The sequence below is a fragment of the Podarcis melisellensis genome (genome assembly GCF_964234715.1).
Source record: "Podarcis melisellensis genome assembly, chromosome: 3".
Lineage (NCBI taxonomy): Eukaryota > Metazoa > Chordata > Lepidosauria > Squamata > Lacertidae > Podarcis > Podarcis melisellensis.
The window spans coordinates 118,211,245-118,226,013 of record NC_138530.1 but is presented as its reverse complement, the minus strand read 5'-3'; the positions used below and the strand labels follow the sequence as shown (position 1 = coordinate 118,226,013).

The 14,769-nt window shown below is 43.8% G+C and overlaps 1 protein-coding gene across 1 annotated transcript; it reads right to left on the bottom strand.

Annotated features, from left to right (window-relative positions):
* Nucleotides 1–1,703: 1,703 nt before the first annotated feature.
* On the bottom strand, nt 1,704–13,907 carry LGALSL (galectin like). The gene is made up of 5 exons (XM_081906651.1): nt 13,763–13,907; nt 13,164–13,235; nt 12,959–13,047; nt 12,053–12,230; nt 1,704–5,432 (listed from the first exon to the last, which is right to left on the bottom strand). Exons 1-5 carry the CDS (start codon nt 13,793–13,795, stop codon nt 5,289–5,291), a joined length of 516 nt encoding a protein of 171 aa, XP_081762777.1. The 5' UTR covers nt 13,796–13,907; the 3' UTR covers nt 1,704–5,288.
* Between the last annotated feature and the right edge of the window lie 862 nt (nt 13,908–14,769).

The following is a 14,769-nucleotide window of genomic DNA, read 5'->3' as shown; positions in this document are numbered from 1 at the left end:
TGTTGCAGGGGATGGAAGGAAACTGAGACTTATGTTCACATGTGGTGGGGGTATAAATACATACAAAAATTTTGGCACAGGGTGTTTAAGGAGATAAGACAAATCACAGGGTTAAAGCTGAAAGTCCATTCATTATCCATTTTTGACAGGGTGGAATGTACATAGGCTATGAAGGACTTGCTCACAAATTTATTAACAGTGGCCTGAGTTGTTCTAGCCAGGAAGTGGAAGGGGCAAGGTAGAAGAATGGTATAAAGAGGTGAGGGGTATAGCTATTAATGATAAATTAAGGTAAGATGGGGAATATGGAGAAATGATTTTGAGGAGATAATGAACTTATTTGTAGAATTTGTACTGTTAAAACAGAAAGGAATCAAACCATCTCAAAAAGTGTTAAAATTTTGGGAGGTTGGATAGTTACGATGGGTTGTGGTCTTGGGGGTGGGGTGCACAATTTTTACTTTTATTATTACTTTGTTTAGAATATTTTTTTAAAAGTCTACAGGAAATTTGTCAGTATTTGCACTGGTATCCAGGTCTCTTGTATGTAATCTGGTGTGAATGCTGTGGCAGCTTATTTGCATCTGTATTTGTCAACAGCAATCACAACTGAGCAACTCCATATGCTGTTAGAAGCTTAAGCTGTATCTTCTTCCGTATGTACCTTTACAGCCAGAGGAGTGGACCTATTATCCACATCCGTGTTTTTCCATGTGTTGCAAGATCCCACACTGGAATGATGCATATGCAAATGCACAGGAATGCTTGTGGGCTTCCCATCTGGTTGGCCAGAAAACAAAATGGTGGCTTAGATGGGCCTTTGGTGTGACCCAGCAAGGCCCCTGCTATGTTTCCATTGTTGCTATGAAAATACTTAGTTCTTTAAATAAAGTATTAAACAAAACCAACTCAAGGAACAGCCATGCTTTTTAAGAATGCACATAGACTTGTGCCCCAAATGTAAAAGTCCCAACAAATCTGATTCTGGGGTTAGTTTAAAATATTACTTGATGGATTTTACCACAGGTTCAACAGACTTGGGAGTAATCTTTGCCTTGTGCCACTGAGAATTAACAAAAGCCTCCTACCATTGAGCATTCATGTCTACTCAGAAGTGGGTTCCACTGACTTCAGTGGGACTTACTTCCAGGTAAGTGTGTTGGTTGCAGCTCTCCAGTGCAATTTTATGCCCACTTACCTGGACATGGTGAGACAGATTTCTGAGTGAACATGCATAGGTTCACACTGCACATTAGTCATACAACACAATCTTATGTATGTTTACTTAGAAGTACGGTAAGTCCTACTACTGTATGTCCGATAGAACTCACATCCCAATAAAATCTGTTTAGGATTGCAGCCTACAGCGGATAATTTTATTCTTTGTCAATCTACCATTTGTTCTGGCATCTCTTATTGTAACCTCAAACCCATGAACTGAAAACCTATGGTCCTATTAGACATTTACAAGACTGTAGAGGAAACAACCAAGACTTTTTTTTAACAAGTATTCTTATCAAAATCAGTATTTTTTTCTGAAATAAATGAAGGGTGATATGCAATGAAGGTCATGAGGACCTAATGAAACCAACGAGGCTACTTCAAGGGTGACTGGTGCTGACCCAAAAAATGTAACTGTCCCAAATCCTAGAGATCAGTAGCCTACCTGTCTCTTTGTGTATGTCACACCAATAATCCAAACATTTTATAGAAAACCTTTTTCTGTGTTTATTTTCAAGAATATTGTTTTTGTACTGTATAGAAATATTGTAGGATTTCTTAAGACACTATGAAGTGACACAATCAGCTCAACAATTTATACATCATGTAAATTCATCCTGACAGATTCCTACACTGAATCTAAACTGCAGTACAAAGAGTACAATACTCATATAAAGCTACTCTTAGAGGAAAGGGAGGGGAGGCAGAATGATTGCCTGAAAACAACCTTTTGCGTTCTGATACAAACTTGAGAAGGAAGAGGGGTGGAATCAAGGAAACCGTCAAAGGTTTCCCATTTAAATTTTTGAATTACCTCATTCTAATTACTTCTCATGGGTGTTTGCAACAGTAGCACAGCAGAACAATATTGCGAAATCACAGGGGACATTAATTATCTTGATGTCTGAGGAGTGGTAATAACATGCAGCAGAGACAGAAATATAGCTATGCCCACAATGATAGAGGTGAAGAAGATTGAGACATCCGGGGATGTGTTTCATGCAGGCTCTGTTCTGTTCATCTCCACAGTGCAAGTGAGATTCAGTCAGGTACTTGGCCTGACATTGATTTCAAGGTGAATACTTGCATGCTTAAAAGTCTAGTCACACATTCATGCAGTTCCAGGAATTCTGGTTCAGTTCCCCCAAGTTTTTAGTGTACAAAGTGTCTAATCCACAAACTCTGTAAGGGCTGGGAGGTTTGTATCATAATCACAACATATACTACTCAATTAAAGATGCAGAACACTTTTGAATTGCTGTAAGAGTATGCAATCACAAACCCAAATACAGCTACTCTGTGCATATTCTTACATTAACTCAGATGGGGTGTGTTGTTTATCAACACAGTATTTACTGCATACAGGAGAAAGAGATATAAAATTCAGTGGATATTGTGATTTAAATATATGCAGCCTGATCCTAGCCTTGTTTACCCAGAAGTAATTCTGATTTACTGCAACAGGGTCTGCTCCCAATAAGACTGCAGCGTATCGTATCGTACCCTGCTCCTATTCATGTTGGAAGTACGTACCATTGAACACTGAAGGGCTGAACCCAAAGTAAATCTGCATAGGATTGTGGTCTTAAAACACAATTATGCTGACTCGGAAATTATTCTCATAACATTCAGTGGGACCTATTACTGCTCGATTACTCAGTGGCGCCTTTCTGCTGTGATCGTTGCTTGAGGGGGTTCTTTGTATCCCTTTCTTATGTCCATTAAAACACAAGCAGAAAACTTATTCCATGCTATCCACTGCCGTTTCTTATAAGCCCCACCTAACTCTGCAATGCAAGGTGCCCCAGGAAGGGGAAGGTGATGCTGCCAACCTTAGTAGGTGAAGTAGGCAGATCTGGGGATAATGTAATGGCTTTTTTAACCTCAGACTAGCCAATCTGTCACTTGTAATAGAGCAGAACTTCAGAATATGGCACTGTGAACTTTGGCAGGGCCTGAGCAGAGGCTACACACAGGTGAATTAGCAGAATCTTCTTAGCACCACTCCAGTTTTACAGTGTGTATGAAAAATTTTGGCCCCCTCTCCTCACTAAAATGAATTCAATGTGAACTGACTAAACCTAGAACTTCTAGTAGTTCACCTACTAAGATGATGGAGTGATGCAGAGGAGTGGTTAATCTTTTTTAAAAAATTATCTCAAACAAGAAGGTCCCAGCTTTGATTGATTGATTGAAGCATAAGTTCATTTTGTTACCTCTTTTGGTGTTTTAAAAAATGTTACGCTACAAAAAGTCTCCATAATAAACATCTTTAAAAGTCACTATAATACATGTGTTAAAAATAAGACATGTCCATTCCTCAGATTGTAACACCCAAACAAGGCCTCGGAAACCCACTGTGAAACATTGACAGAGGGGTACATTTCATTGGGCCGTGTAATCATATGGACAATGCAATTATATGGTAAAGGTAAAGGGCCCCTGGATGGTTAAGTTCAGTCAAAGATGACGATGGGGTGCAGCGCTCATCTCTACCACTAAGTGCTATTGCCTAGGTCAGTGGTGGCCAAATGTGACCCTCCAGCTGTTTTTGGACTACAACTCCCATCATCCCTAGCTAACAGGACCAGTGGTCAGGGATGATGGGAATCGTAGTCTCAAAACAGTTGGAGGGCCAAGTTTGACCACCACTGGCCTAAGTGAAGGTATCTGATACATTATTAACTGAGCCATTTTAAAAGGCTATTTTTTGTCCTTAGATGTGCTGAGAATTCTATTCTCTCCCACACCCATGACAGTAGCCACGAAAAGTTACTAGTCTGCAGAAGACAGTTGTATCCTCAAGGTCTAACAACGCAACCCTATACATGTCAATTTAGAAATAAGTCCCACTGAGTTCAGTGGGGCTTACTCCCACCCACTTAGGTGGGTACAAAACTGCAACTGAGGCACACCAATAAACCTAGAAACTTCTGTTCCTGTGTGTGCACGGGACCCTCGTCCCCTCAAAACATCCCATCAGCTCTGACCTTATCATTTACAGCAGATTTAACAACACATTGAAAGTAGTTTCCAGTGAAGACATGTACAAACCAAGGTTCTGTGAACAATGATTCCACCAAGTGCCCAAAGACAAAGAGGACATCTTTCCGAAATGATATGTTAATATTTGCCCAAAGAACACTTGTACATTCAGAAATACTTTGCAGCTCTTAAATCTCAGTTATATTGTTCAGTTTTGCAGTTAGAACATTAACACAATGGGTATCAATAAATAAACTAGAAGCTTTAAAAAATTGTATTAATATTATATTGTGCAAAAACATTTAATGACCTACATTCTATGCACATACCCTGACTATCATATGAAAGCCAAATCCAGAAGCCATTACTCAGTTTTGACCTTTCCCTGGACAACAAACTCCCCCAAAGTAGAAACCACAATGGTAACTGGCTGCAAACCAATGCACAATTAAACACACCCAAGTCCACTTGATTCAATGGGATGTGTGTGTTGAGACAGGACCAGAGCCATTGTGTCTAGCTGACGACATGCCATTAGAGTCCACAGGACTTTTTGTCATTGGTGTTAAGGAGACCAGCATTAGGCACTGAATAATGACTTCCACATTTAACCCTCTTTGTGATCTGTGTTACACTTACATTAACCCACTTAAGTGCAGGAGAAATATTTCCAAAAGAAAACGATTCCCTTGTCATTTAATAATACATTTAGCACTTAAAACTGCCCTGTCAACAGCTTCTGCAGTTTATAGACAATGAAGTAACTCTTTCAGGATCCACTATAATTTGATTATCCAGCAGGCGTAGGCTATTTAGTGCCAAAGAAAAATGGGGCACGGCTCAGTCTCAAGTAATCATCAATTGCTTTCTTCATTAGGATAAACAGTATTTCAGTCCGTCAGTATGTTCTTTGCTGCTTATGGGAGCAAAACGGTGGTGCCTGCCCTAGAGGGAAGTTGCTCAAGGGTTGCTTGTCTCTGCTCCTTCAGACAGATGTGGACGGCATCTGAGCCAATTTGGAATCTAAAATTTTGGTTTTTATCTTTATCTGATTGTTTTTGCTTTTGAATATGAAAACAAGGTCAACCAAGTTTAGTGAGTTGGAGATCCCCATTTATCTTTATCGTATCAATAGCTGACAACTTCTCAATGCGGTGGTAAAAATCAAAAAGCTGGTGTCCATCCACGAATATTCTAAAACGAGGGTGTTCACAAAGTATTTCAACCTGTAAGAAAGAAATGTTATGAACCAGAATCACATTTGGAACTGGGAGGAGCATTTCACAAAACTTAAATATCACCATTATGGGAACCATAGTCAATTTTATACTGCTTAGAGCATCTGTGGGGTTAGGTCACTGCTTTACAGAATAGTTTAAATCCAGTCAATAAACACCCAGTTATGGATCAAAATCACTATAATCCAGAGCATTTAATGTGGATCTGAGAACACTGCTCAGAGGACCAGTGGGTGACACTCGGCCAAGACATTTTCTCAGCTCCCGACCCAGGTCTGCAGTTTTAGAATGAGCATAGCCTCATAAAGCTACTGTGACAATGTACTAAATGACTAGATAGAATGGCTACAGCAAAATGATTTGTGAATTGAAAGTACATTCTGAATGATGAATACTGACTCAAACAAACAATGGATGAATTATCACTCTGCCAGGCGTAGTGATATTGCTGAATGCATAGTATGGTCACAAAAAATCCATGACACAATGACAATGCAAATAATAGCACAGAAATAATGAAAGTCAGTGTGAGGTTGCGAATCTGAAGTTACTTTACAGTTGTGCACAGTCCACATATCATTTATGTTCACAACACCAGCATCCAGGGCCAGCCCACCCACAGGCCAAGGAAAGTGACTGCCTCAGGCGGCAGGATCCCCAGGGGCAGCAGATCCAGCCTCCAAGGAATGTACCACCCTCTGCTGCGGCACATGCCTTGGTGGCTGGATCTGCCCCCACCATGCTGCCTCTGCAATGGCCTTTTGGTCAATAGGAGAAGCTGCTGGTCTCCCACCCTTGTTCCCAATGCAGATCATTACAGCGGTATCCAACATCACTACTGCTTATCTGGACAGGTCCTGGGAGGGAACAAGGCTGGGGTTGCACAGCAGCAGCGCCGGACTGGCTAAGTGTCTGCAAAGCCCAGCTTCACAGCAGGCCTGTGCAAGTAAGCTGTAATGACCATTGCTGTCAACTTTTCCCTTTTCTTGCGAGGAATCCTATTCGAAATAAGGGAATTTCCCTTTAAAAAAGGGAAAACGTTGACAGCTATGGTGATGACACCAAAGGGTTGTTCTCCAGGTCTGCCTCACTACACCAACTGCTACCACATCAACAAAAGAAACAATACATTGTATGGAGTTTTGAACAATATTGGTTGACTTGCACTGAATTACCAAAACAAACAGTGCTAATCCCCCACTCTGGTCCTTGCCTAGCGAGGACAAACATTGGCTTTCCTGGTCCAAAGTGAGATGAATCTACACTGGAAATATAAGAATTCTACAGTTCTCTGTGAATGAATAGAACACACACACACAAAATTTCATTACCCATAAAAGCCCAGGGGCCCAGAGCCAACTCTATTTAAGGCAACAGTAGAAGTTCTACAGTTCTTCACTTAAAATAGGACTACAGGACTGTATTCTTCTAAGGCACTTAAGAGTGCAATCCTATGCACACTTAGATGGGAGTAAATACCAATGTACATGGTGTGCAGGATCACAGTATACATAGAATCATAACATTCTAGAGTTGGATGGGTTGGATGGGACCCTGAGGATCATCTAGCCCTGCAATGCAGAAATGTGCTGTTGTCCCATGTGGGGATCAAACCTGCAACCTTGGCATTATCAGCACCAACCAACTGAGCCATGTTGCCAACAAAAATACACAGTTCAGTCCCCAAGCATCAATGTAATGGGGGGGGGGTGTCCTGTCCATCTGATCCTAAGATTGTGTTCTAAAAAAGAATCAACCCATGTTTTGAAGAAATGTATTTCTAGGAATTTTGGAAGGGAAGAAGCTCAAAGGTCTAAAATCCCAGTCACCCAAGTTCTCTAGCACCTTTGACATGAACTGGCTTATTGTGATATTTAATTCAGTAGGCAAAATGCACCTCAAGAAGTGGATTGTAGCATGAAAAGCCCACAGTCCAGCTCGGTCTTGTTCACATTCCAGATTTCTTTTGTGTGTGACAAAACATAAGATCACATATATATTGGCTACTGATGACCTCTACATTCTCAGAAGCACAATATTCCAGCTTCTGAGGCCAAAGAGGTTCCCAATGAGCACCTCACTCCTATCTCAAGCCTGGCTACCCACTGTCTCTTCCACCTTCACCTATGGCAACAAGCACCTTCACCTATGGCAACTTCTCTGATCCTAAACCTCTGCTGCCTTGCGGGATGTCTTCAGGAGAAGGAAAAACTGAGGAGTAAACCTTACACAAATCCGAAGTGCACTCTCTAAGTTGGTTGGATGGCGCCTTGCACGCCTCCTTCCGGCAACCCCTGCAGCCCAGCTGGTGCCAAACGTCTTGCCCTGCTTTCTTTTGGACCACATCAGCAAGGTCTTGTCATCTGCACAGCCCAGGACCTCCACAAGCACTGCCCAGGCTTGTGCCCCACGGAGGTCATTTCAGTGCACTCCATTGCCTCTCAAGAAAGACAGATGCCACCAACAACATTGTTATTTTTATTCCATTATTATTATTATTATTATTATTATTATTATTATTATTATTATTATCATCATTGAAAAACCGGTGCTCTACCACTGAGCTATGGCTCTTCCCCATAAAGGCATGTTCAGATAATGAAATGTCTGTGATGAGAATACAACATTGGCCCCATTCAGCACCAGTAAATTGCATCCTCACATCTAAGAAGGGGCATGAAGAGCCCTTGATGCAGAGGAAAAGACAGGTCTTCTAAAAAGCTACTGATACAGATGTATATTATATCAGGAACACACACTTTCCGAAGGGACCCCCCCCCCCCGGCAACCTGCAATAAAAAGGGCACATTAAATGCAGCAGCATGTTAACAGGGTGGAGAGGCAGTGGTCCTACTACTGCTTGCTGGGATGGGGCAGAGCAAAGTCAGCGAAACTCAGGGCTATCGGCATCTCACAGGTTTGTGCTCACCTGTGGATGCCTTTGATGCCAACTCAGAGCTCCCATGACCTCACCACTGCCTCACTGCATCCTTGAGAATGAAGTGTTGCTGCTGCTGGGACAACGCCACTGCCACTCTACACACACACACACACACCCCCATCCTGCTGTTGATTAAATGGCAGAATATTTAACTATCTCAAAACTTGCAGGGCACAATCCCTTGTTGCAAATCATGTTATAAGCACTTGTTGGGACAATTTGTGACCCATCATACCTAACACAGCCCACCAAACGTGTAAAGTGGCTCCCTAAACCCTTCTTTTTGCTACCAGTCCACAGAATAGGTGCAGCTGTGGGGCAGGGATGTATTTTTCCAGCAACCCCATTCTGCACTTTGGGTTTCATTCAACTGACTGTTACTCAGAGTAAACCTATTAAAATTAAGGAACCCAAGTTAGTAATGGCCATTTGTTTCAATGGGTCTACTGTGAGTAAAGGTTAGTTGAATACAACCAGTAGGCTTTGGGAAATATGCTTGTAGAGTAGAAAAAGGTTTTCTGGATCACTGCAACCAATGAAAAGAAAATACAATTTCTCAAGCGAAAATAAGATGTTTTCACTGCAACTTGTTTAGACTACTTACTGCAGTGAGCAGTTAGCTGCCTTTGGAGACTGTTCAGACACTGCAGACATGTTAGCTGAGGCTAGCCGGGTGGAGGAGCAGCTACAATGACTATGAGTGATTTTCCAAGCACAGTGCAAGGTGCTAGTTTAACCTAAAAGTGCTAAAATGTTTGGAACCAGGGTATCTAATGGACCATCTTTTCCCACATGAACTTGTCTGGCCATCAAGATTGGCTTTAGAGGCCCTGCTCTTCTGCCAACTGAAATTACACAATTGGGGACAGGAGGCAGGCTGCTTCAACACTGTATTCATTTTTACATTAGATTTTAATTTCCTGCTGTATTTTACATTTATTGTTGTTGATTAGATTGTTATTACTTTACTGTATTGTTATGTTTTCCATCCTATGTTTTTGCCATGGTTAAAGACTGGCTACTAAATATGTTGAACAAACAAATCAATCTATCAATCAATCAATCAATCAATCTGCAAAGAGCCTGAGTGGGGATTTATTCCTGATTCTCCCTCATACAAATCCAGCATTCTAGCCATCCCACAGAAACAAAACAAAACAAGAAATTGAATGGTGGCTAAAACTAATTTAACACAAGGTCATGGTGCAATTGGATTGTCTTTAAGCCCAGTAAACAATATACTGGAGGACAAACGTTCCCAGCCTTAGTATCTCAAAGTGCACAAAACACAGTGCTTTGTATGCCTGGCATATGCACAGCGTTGCTTCCAAACTCCAAAGCGCCAGAGGAAACTCATGCAGGATGTGCCTGTGGCCTGGATAGATGGACTCAGATAAGCTTTATCCTGATTTGACCTCAAAAGCTGACTGCCATTTACCCTGCAATTTAAATCACACTTCGTAAAGGATGCATTACAACAATAAGCATCAATGCTAAGTATCACTTTAAATATGTCTTTCTCACAAGTTTTCCTCTGGACACTCTCCTATTCCTAAGGAAAAAGTAATAAATGTGGCCTACAGTAGAATGAATTGTCTGCTGCCTCCTCAAACTGGCTAGAAATCCCATAATCCCAGGCTGCACTATTCATGTAATTTACTTTCCCTGCTGCTATTCAAGACAAAGGAATCCAGCTGCAGATTGTAAACATAAACTTATAACCACTATACTAGAAATGTTCTTCCCTGCCCTGCCCTGCCCTGCATTCCATCATGTCCTGGACGGGATACTACTGCCTATTCACAAAGTGGGTGTCCAATATGTGGGTACTTTAGACACCAAAACAATAAAGTAATCGCAGGGTGAGGGCCTGAATAGGACCCTGCATAGTGGGAAGGCTCACTCAAATGTGCAGAAAAATCTTGGATTTTTTTTACAAAATAAATAATAAAACGGGGAGAGGGAGGACTGTATGACACCTAGAGCTCCTTCCAGGAAAGGTGGAATATAAATTGAATAAACATGTTTTTAAGGCAAATATATTTTCCACACACACACACCAGCCACTCTTCAAAAACTACAAAAAATTAGGTCTGTGCCGATGTTCAGGCCTCTGGTTGCCTAGAAACAAAGAGTAGCACACCGGTGATCAGAAGAGAGATTTGGAGCCAAGATTAATATTATCTGTGATTGCATTTAACACGTCTGTTGCTATTGTTCTTTTAAGTAGCAGCTGCAAGGTGGCAGGTAGGTAGAACCAGGACTAGAGTGTACATGGAGGGTTGTTTAACCTTTTAACCGCATGTACCAATGAAAGTTGTCCCATCTCTAATTCCTATTTGCACCGAGTAAAGAAGATGCTATTAGGGGATGATTTGGGGGAAAGTGTACTGGAGCATGAAGAGAAAAGGTTAAAAACTTCTCCCCACACAGTGAAGTCATGGTCCTGAATGGATCTTGGGACAATTTTTTTTTTTTTTTAGAAATGCATTACATTCAGTGCAATTATGCATTTAACACACAACTTGCTGTTTGACCATTTGGCTGAAGTAAAGCAAGTAGCCTGCAAATCACTTTCCCTATACAGGGAGGACCTGGGGTCAAAGAACAGCCCCTTTAAAGTTTAGATGCCTCGGATAATACCTTCAGACACTCATTTTCTGAATCCAAATTCTCCCCTGCCCACACAATCCTTTAAACTGCTAGGAGACTCTTCTTCCAGTTTAAAGGATGGTTGCAAACTGGCCTCAGAAGTATACCCCCATTCCCTGCCTTATAGAAGCCTCTGTGAAGGCCAAAGGGGAAAGAAAACAAGCTCCCACACTGATCACAATGCTTTTGGAGCATTATTTGCTTTGCTGATGTCTGGACCCAAGACAACCCCTCACGAGGCCAAAGTGGTTTCTGATGTATTGTGACACTGTCCTTTGAAAGTGATGCACTGCAAACAGATGTCTGTGCTCAGATGCTCCAAACCCAATGCATAACATCCAAACTTGCAAGTCTGCTTCTGCCCGTAAGTTGTCTTAGCTCAACTGTTACTAAAAACCCACTCTCTTTTTTATAGTAAAAATGGAGGTGGCATGAAGCAGAAAAAAGATGAAGAACTTTTCATGGAGCTGCATTTGTTTATTCATTATTCCTGTGCCTGCTATGGACATAACGAGCAGCAGTCAGCCAGGGAGAAACTCAGCTGGATTGTATGAACATTCATCAGCTAATTTTGTGTGTGTTCCTGTGCACGCACGTGCCTACACATACGCACCCCAGGAGGCATGGAAGCAGTAGCATGAATTATATAGTAGCCATTTCAAACTCAGGCATAATTTTAGAGTGCTTTTAACTTATGGTTGTAATTACCAAACCCAGAAAGTTTGCTATACCACTAAATATTACCATCTTTAATATTACCATCTGGGGTTTCTTGACTGTTCAGATGAGTTGCCATGCATGACACACAAACTAGCATAACATCAAATTTGTATGCATAGATTAAATCAGTAGCTTTGAATCTGTGCCTTTCTAAAATACTCAGATGGGCAGAGATTTTTGTGGCTCAATGTTCTTTTCAATATGCAAATAGAGTATTATTAGTTTTTAAAATAAACACCAAAAGCACTTCCATCAATTACACACAACTATTTTATAAATTTTATAAAGTACTCACCCTAAAGGGCTGGTCTGGAATAAATGGAAAGTAAGGAAGAGATGATTGTTCTTCTCCCCATTCACCAGATACACAAGAATTCCTGAGAAACTGTCTGTCCGAGAATATGGCTTTCAGTTCAATAGCTACGTCAGCAGGAGGATCCTCTGAGTCCCCACATGTGAGACTGATGTCAAAACTGTAATGGGAACAGGAGCCCACTCATTCACCCAAAATAAAGCAATAAAATCCAGGATGTAGCACACTTGGCTTCTAAGCCCGTACAAATACATTTTACTGGTATTGACAACAGCTGGCACATAGGTACAGTATGTGTGTAGGCAAGTTTTCCTGCTAGGCTCCCTAATCTTTTTTTTACAGTCACTTTGTATATTATATGCTTCTCCTGCCGGGGTGCCGACTTGAATAAAATATGGCGGGGGTGAGGGAGTAGGTAAGCCCCACCCTGCATCACATGACATGGTGCATGCACACTATTTGAATGGCAATGCCCATCAACATTGCAGGGCTTGGCCCCCTGAAATATTTTATGGGAGGCAAAGACCCCTCCCCCCAGAAGTTGGCTCCTATGTCTCCTGCCCCCCCCCGAAAAAAAAACCTCATGGAGATGATCTCCACTTAGAAAACATATCCTGCGTGAAGCAGCCCTTACAGAGGCCACATGAAATTTTGGGAAACAATGACCTTCTCTTATATAAATACATCCGCCGCCATGGGTCAAAGGAGAAAGCAGCATTCTATATTTACATTGCAGATAAAAATAGCTTGTCTTGAGAAATGATGGGTCTTTGGCAAGCACATTCTTTTTATTTTCATGCCAACACAGCTTTTCTTGCAGACCTTAGAGAGACTGAAGACAGAAACTGGGCCAGTGGAAAACAAAAGCCTTCCGCCTTGCCTTATTACCTCTCTGGGTTGAGATCCACAATGCCCATTACCAAGATCTTCTTGCCGGGCCTCATTCCTCCTTTGATGTGCCCACAGAATGGGACAATCTGGAAAAGGATGGCAAGGATTCAGAATGAACAGCCTCTTGTACCATCGGGGCAGAAAGGGCTAAATCACAATACAGGGAGAGGGAAGAAGGGAGGAGAAGGGGGGAAAACATTACCAGGCGTGGAAAATACACTTCTGCTTGCACCGGAGATCCCAGTGAGTTGTTCAAATGCCCGTCTTCTATTTTCTGGAGACAAAAACAAGCGCACACTCAAGAAGCAGAAGGCCCCCTTTGTATTCCGCACCCGGGAGAGAGAAGGGGGCACCCGGGGAGCAAGAGAGAGCGCCCATTTCATTTCATGTCGGAGCGAGAATCCCTCTTTCCCTCCAGCCCCTTTGCAAAACAAAGGGTGTCGCCTGCTTCTCGCGGTTTCCCAGCAAGTGCTCCAGGTGGCAGAGAAACCCATGCTGGTCCCACCCGGGAGATGGAGCAGGCCTGCCTGCCGGGATCGCCCAGAGAGAGATGGCACCTGCAGGCTGGGGGGGGGGGGAGGAAGAAGGGCCAAAGCCCCCCGGGTCCCTTTCCCCTGTAACGTGGGGAAGCTCTCACGCGCTTTGTGGGCACCGGATCCTCCCGCATCTGCAAACAGGTATTCCGCCCTTCAAGCGCCCACCTGGCGCTTGAAGGGGGGGAGGAGGGATCCCGCCCCAGCAGAGGCCGCCCTCAGAGCCCTGCCCCGACCCCGCCAGGGATCCCGACCAGGCGCCACTCACCACCGCGTCCCTCTCGGCCACCGATCCCGCCATCTTGTGGGAAGCCCGGCTGCGCCCGAGGAGGGAGACGCGGCGCCGGGCGCCTCCGACGTGCCTGGCCGAGCGCGGGCAAAGCGGCGCCGGAGCCGACCTGGCAGGAGGAGGGGCGAGGCCGGGCCCGACGGGAGGAGCTCCTCGGCGAGGCTCGACGGCGCGCGGAGATGGAGCTGCGGCGGCGGCGGCGAGGAGGAGGAAGGCGGGCGGGCGGGCGGGCGGGCGGGCGGGCGAAGCGAGGCTGCTGCTGGGTGCCAGGCGGGAGGCGGCCCGGCAAGCCCTGCCCGGCGGCGCAGGGCATGGAGCGGGAGGCGGCGCGCCCAGGCTGGTGGCCTCCCCGGGCTGCCTTGGCGCGGGAGGGCGGGATGGAGAGAGAGCGGGGTCTTCAGCCCGGAGTGTTTGGCACCTGGGGGTGGGCAGAGGCCAGGGAGCGGGCCGGGGGTGGCGCCCCACGGAGTCCAGATGCAGAGCGGGCCACGGCGAGGGGGAATTGCCAAAGGTGGTTTTCCTCGGCTATTCGCTGCCTTTCCAAAAAAATAAATTTTTGCCCAGCTTGTAAAGCTAAGTCGCAAGCGCGTAAATTGCGGGCTGACTGTAGCATATCCCCTGCTTGTTTGTTAGTTTGTCCTGTATTTGTTCCTTTTTAATTCCGTGGCTGGCGCAGCACCCAGAAATAATCAAGAAATTGTTGTGCTTTCTAGTATCTTATTTCTGTCCCATTTAAAAAAAATAAAAGGCAACCCATGTTCCTTAGGCTTCCAAAAAAATCATGCTAGCAGTGGCTCCTCTGTATGAGGTTTGTTTGGGAGATTTGAGAAACTGGGCCTGTTGTCTGAGTTTTCCATCCTTGGAGCAGCTTTCTGTGTCATGATTATCATTTTCACTCCAGAATCCAGGGGGCTCAAGGATTTCCCACCGTGAACAATTAACATACACCACTGCAGGCGTTCCTGCAGACTTGGGCCGGCCCTACC

Bases quoted from the DNA above. Each gene is read 5' to 3' on its own strand.
- LGALSL (XM_081906651.1), bottom strand. From the start codon at position 13,795: ATGGCGGGATCGGTGGCCGAGAGGGACGCGGTG. The intron at 13,236-13,762 runs GTGAGTGGCGCC...TTTTGTCTCCAG, and splicing joins TGGCCGAGAGGGACGCGGTG to AAAATAGAAGACGGGCATTT. The intron at 5,433-12,052 runs GTGAGTACTTTA...TCTTTCTTACAG, and splicing joins TTCCAGACCAGCCCTTTAGG to GTTGAAATACTTTGTGAACA.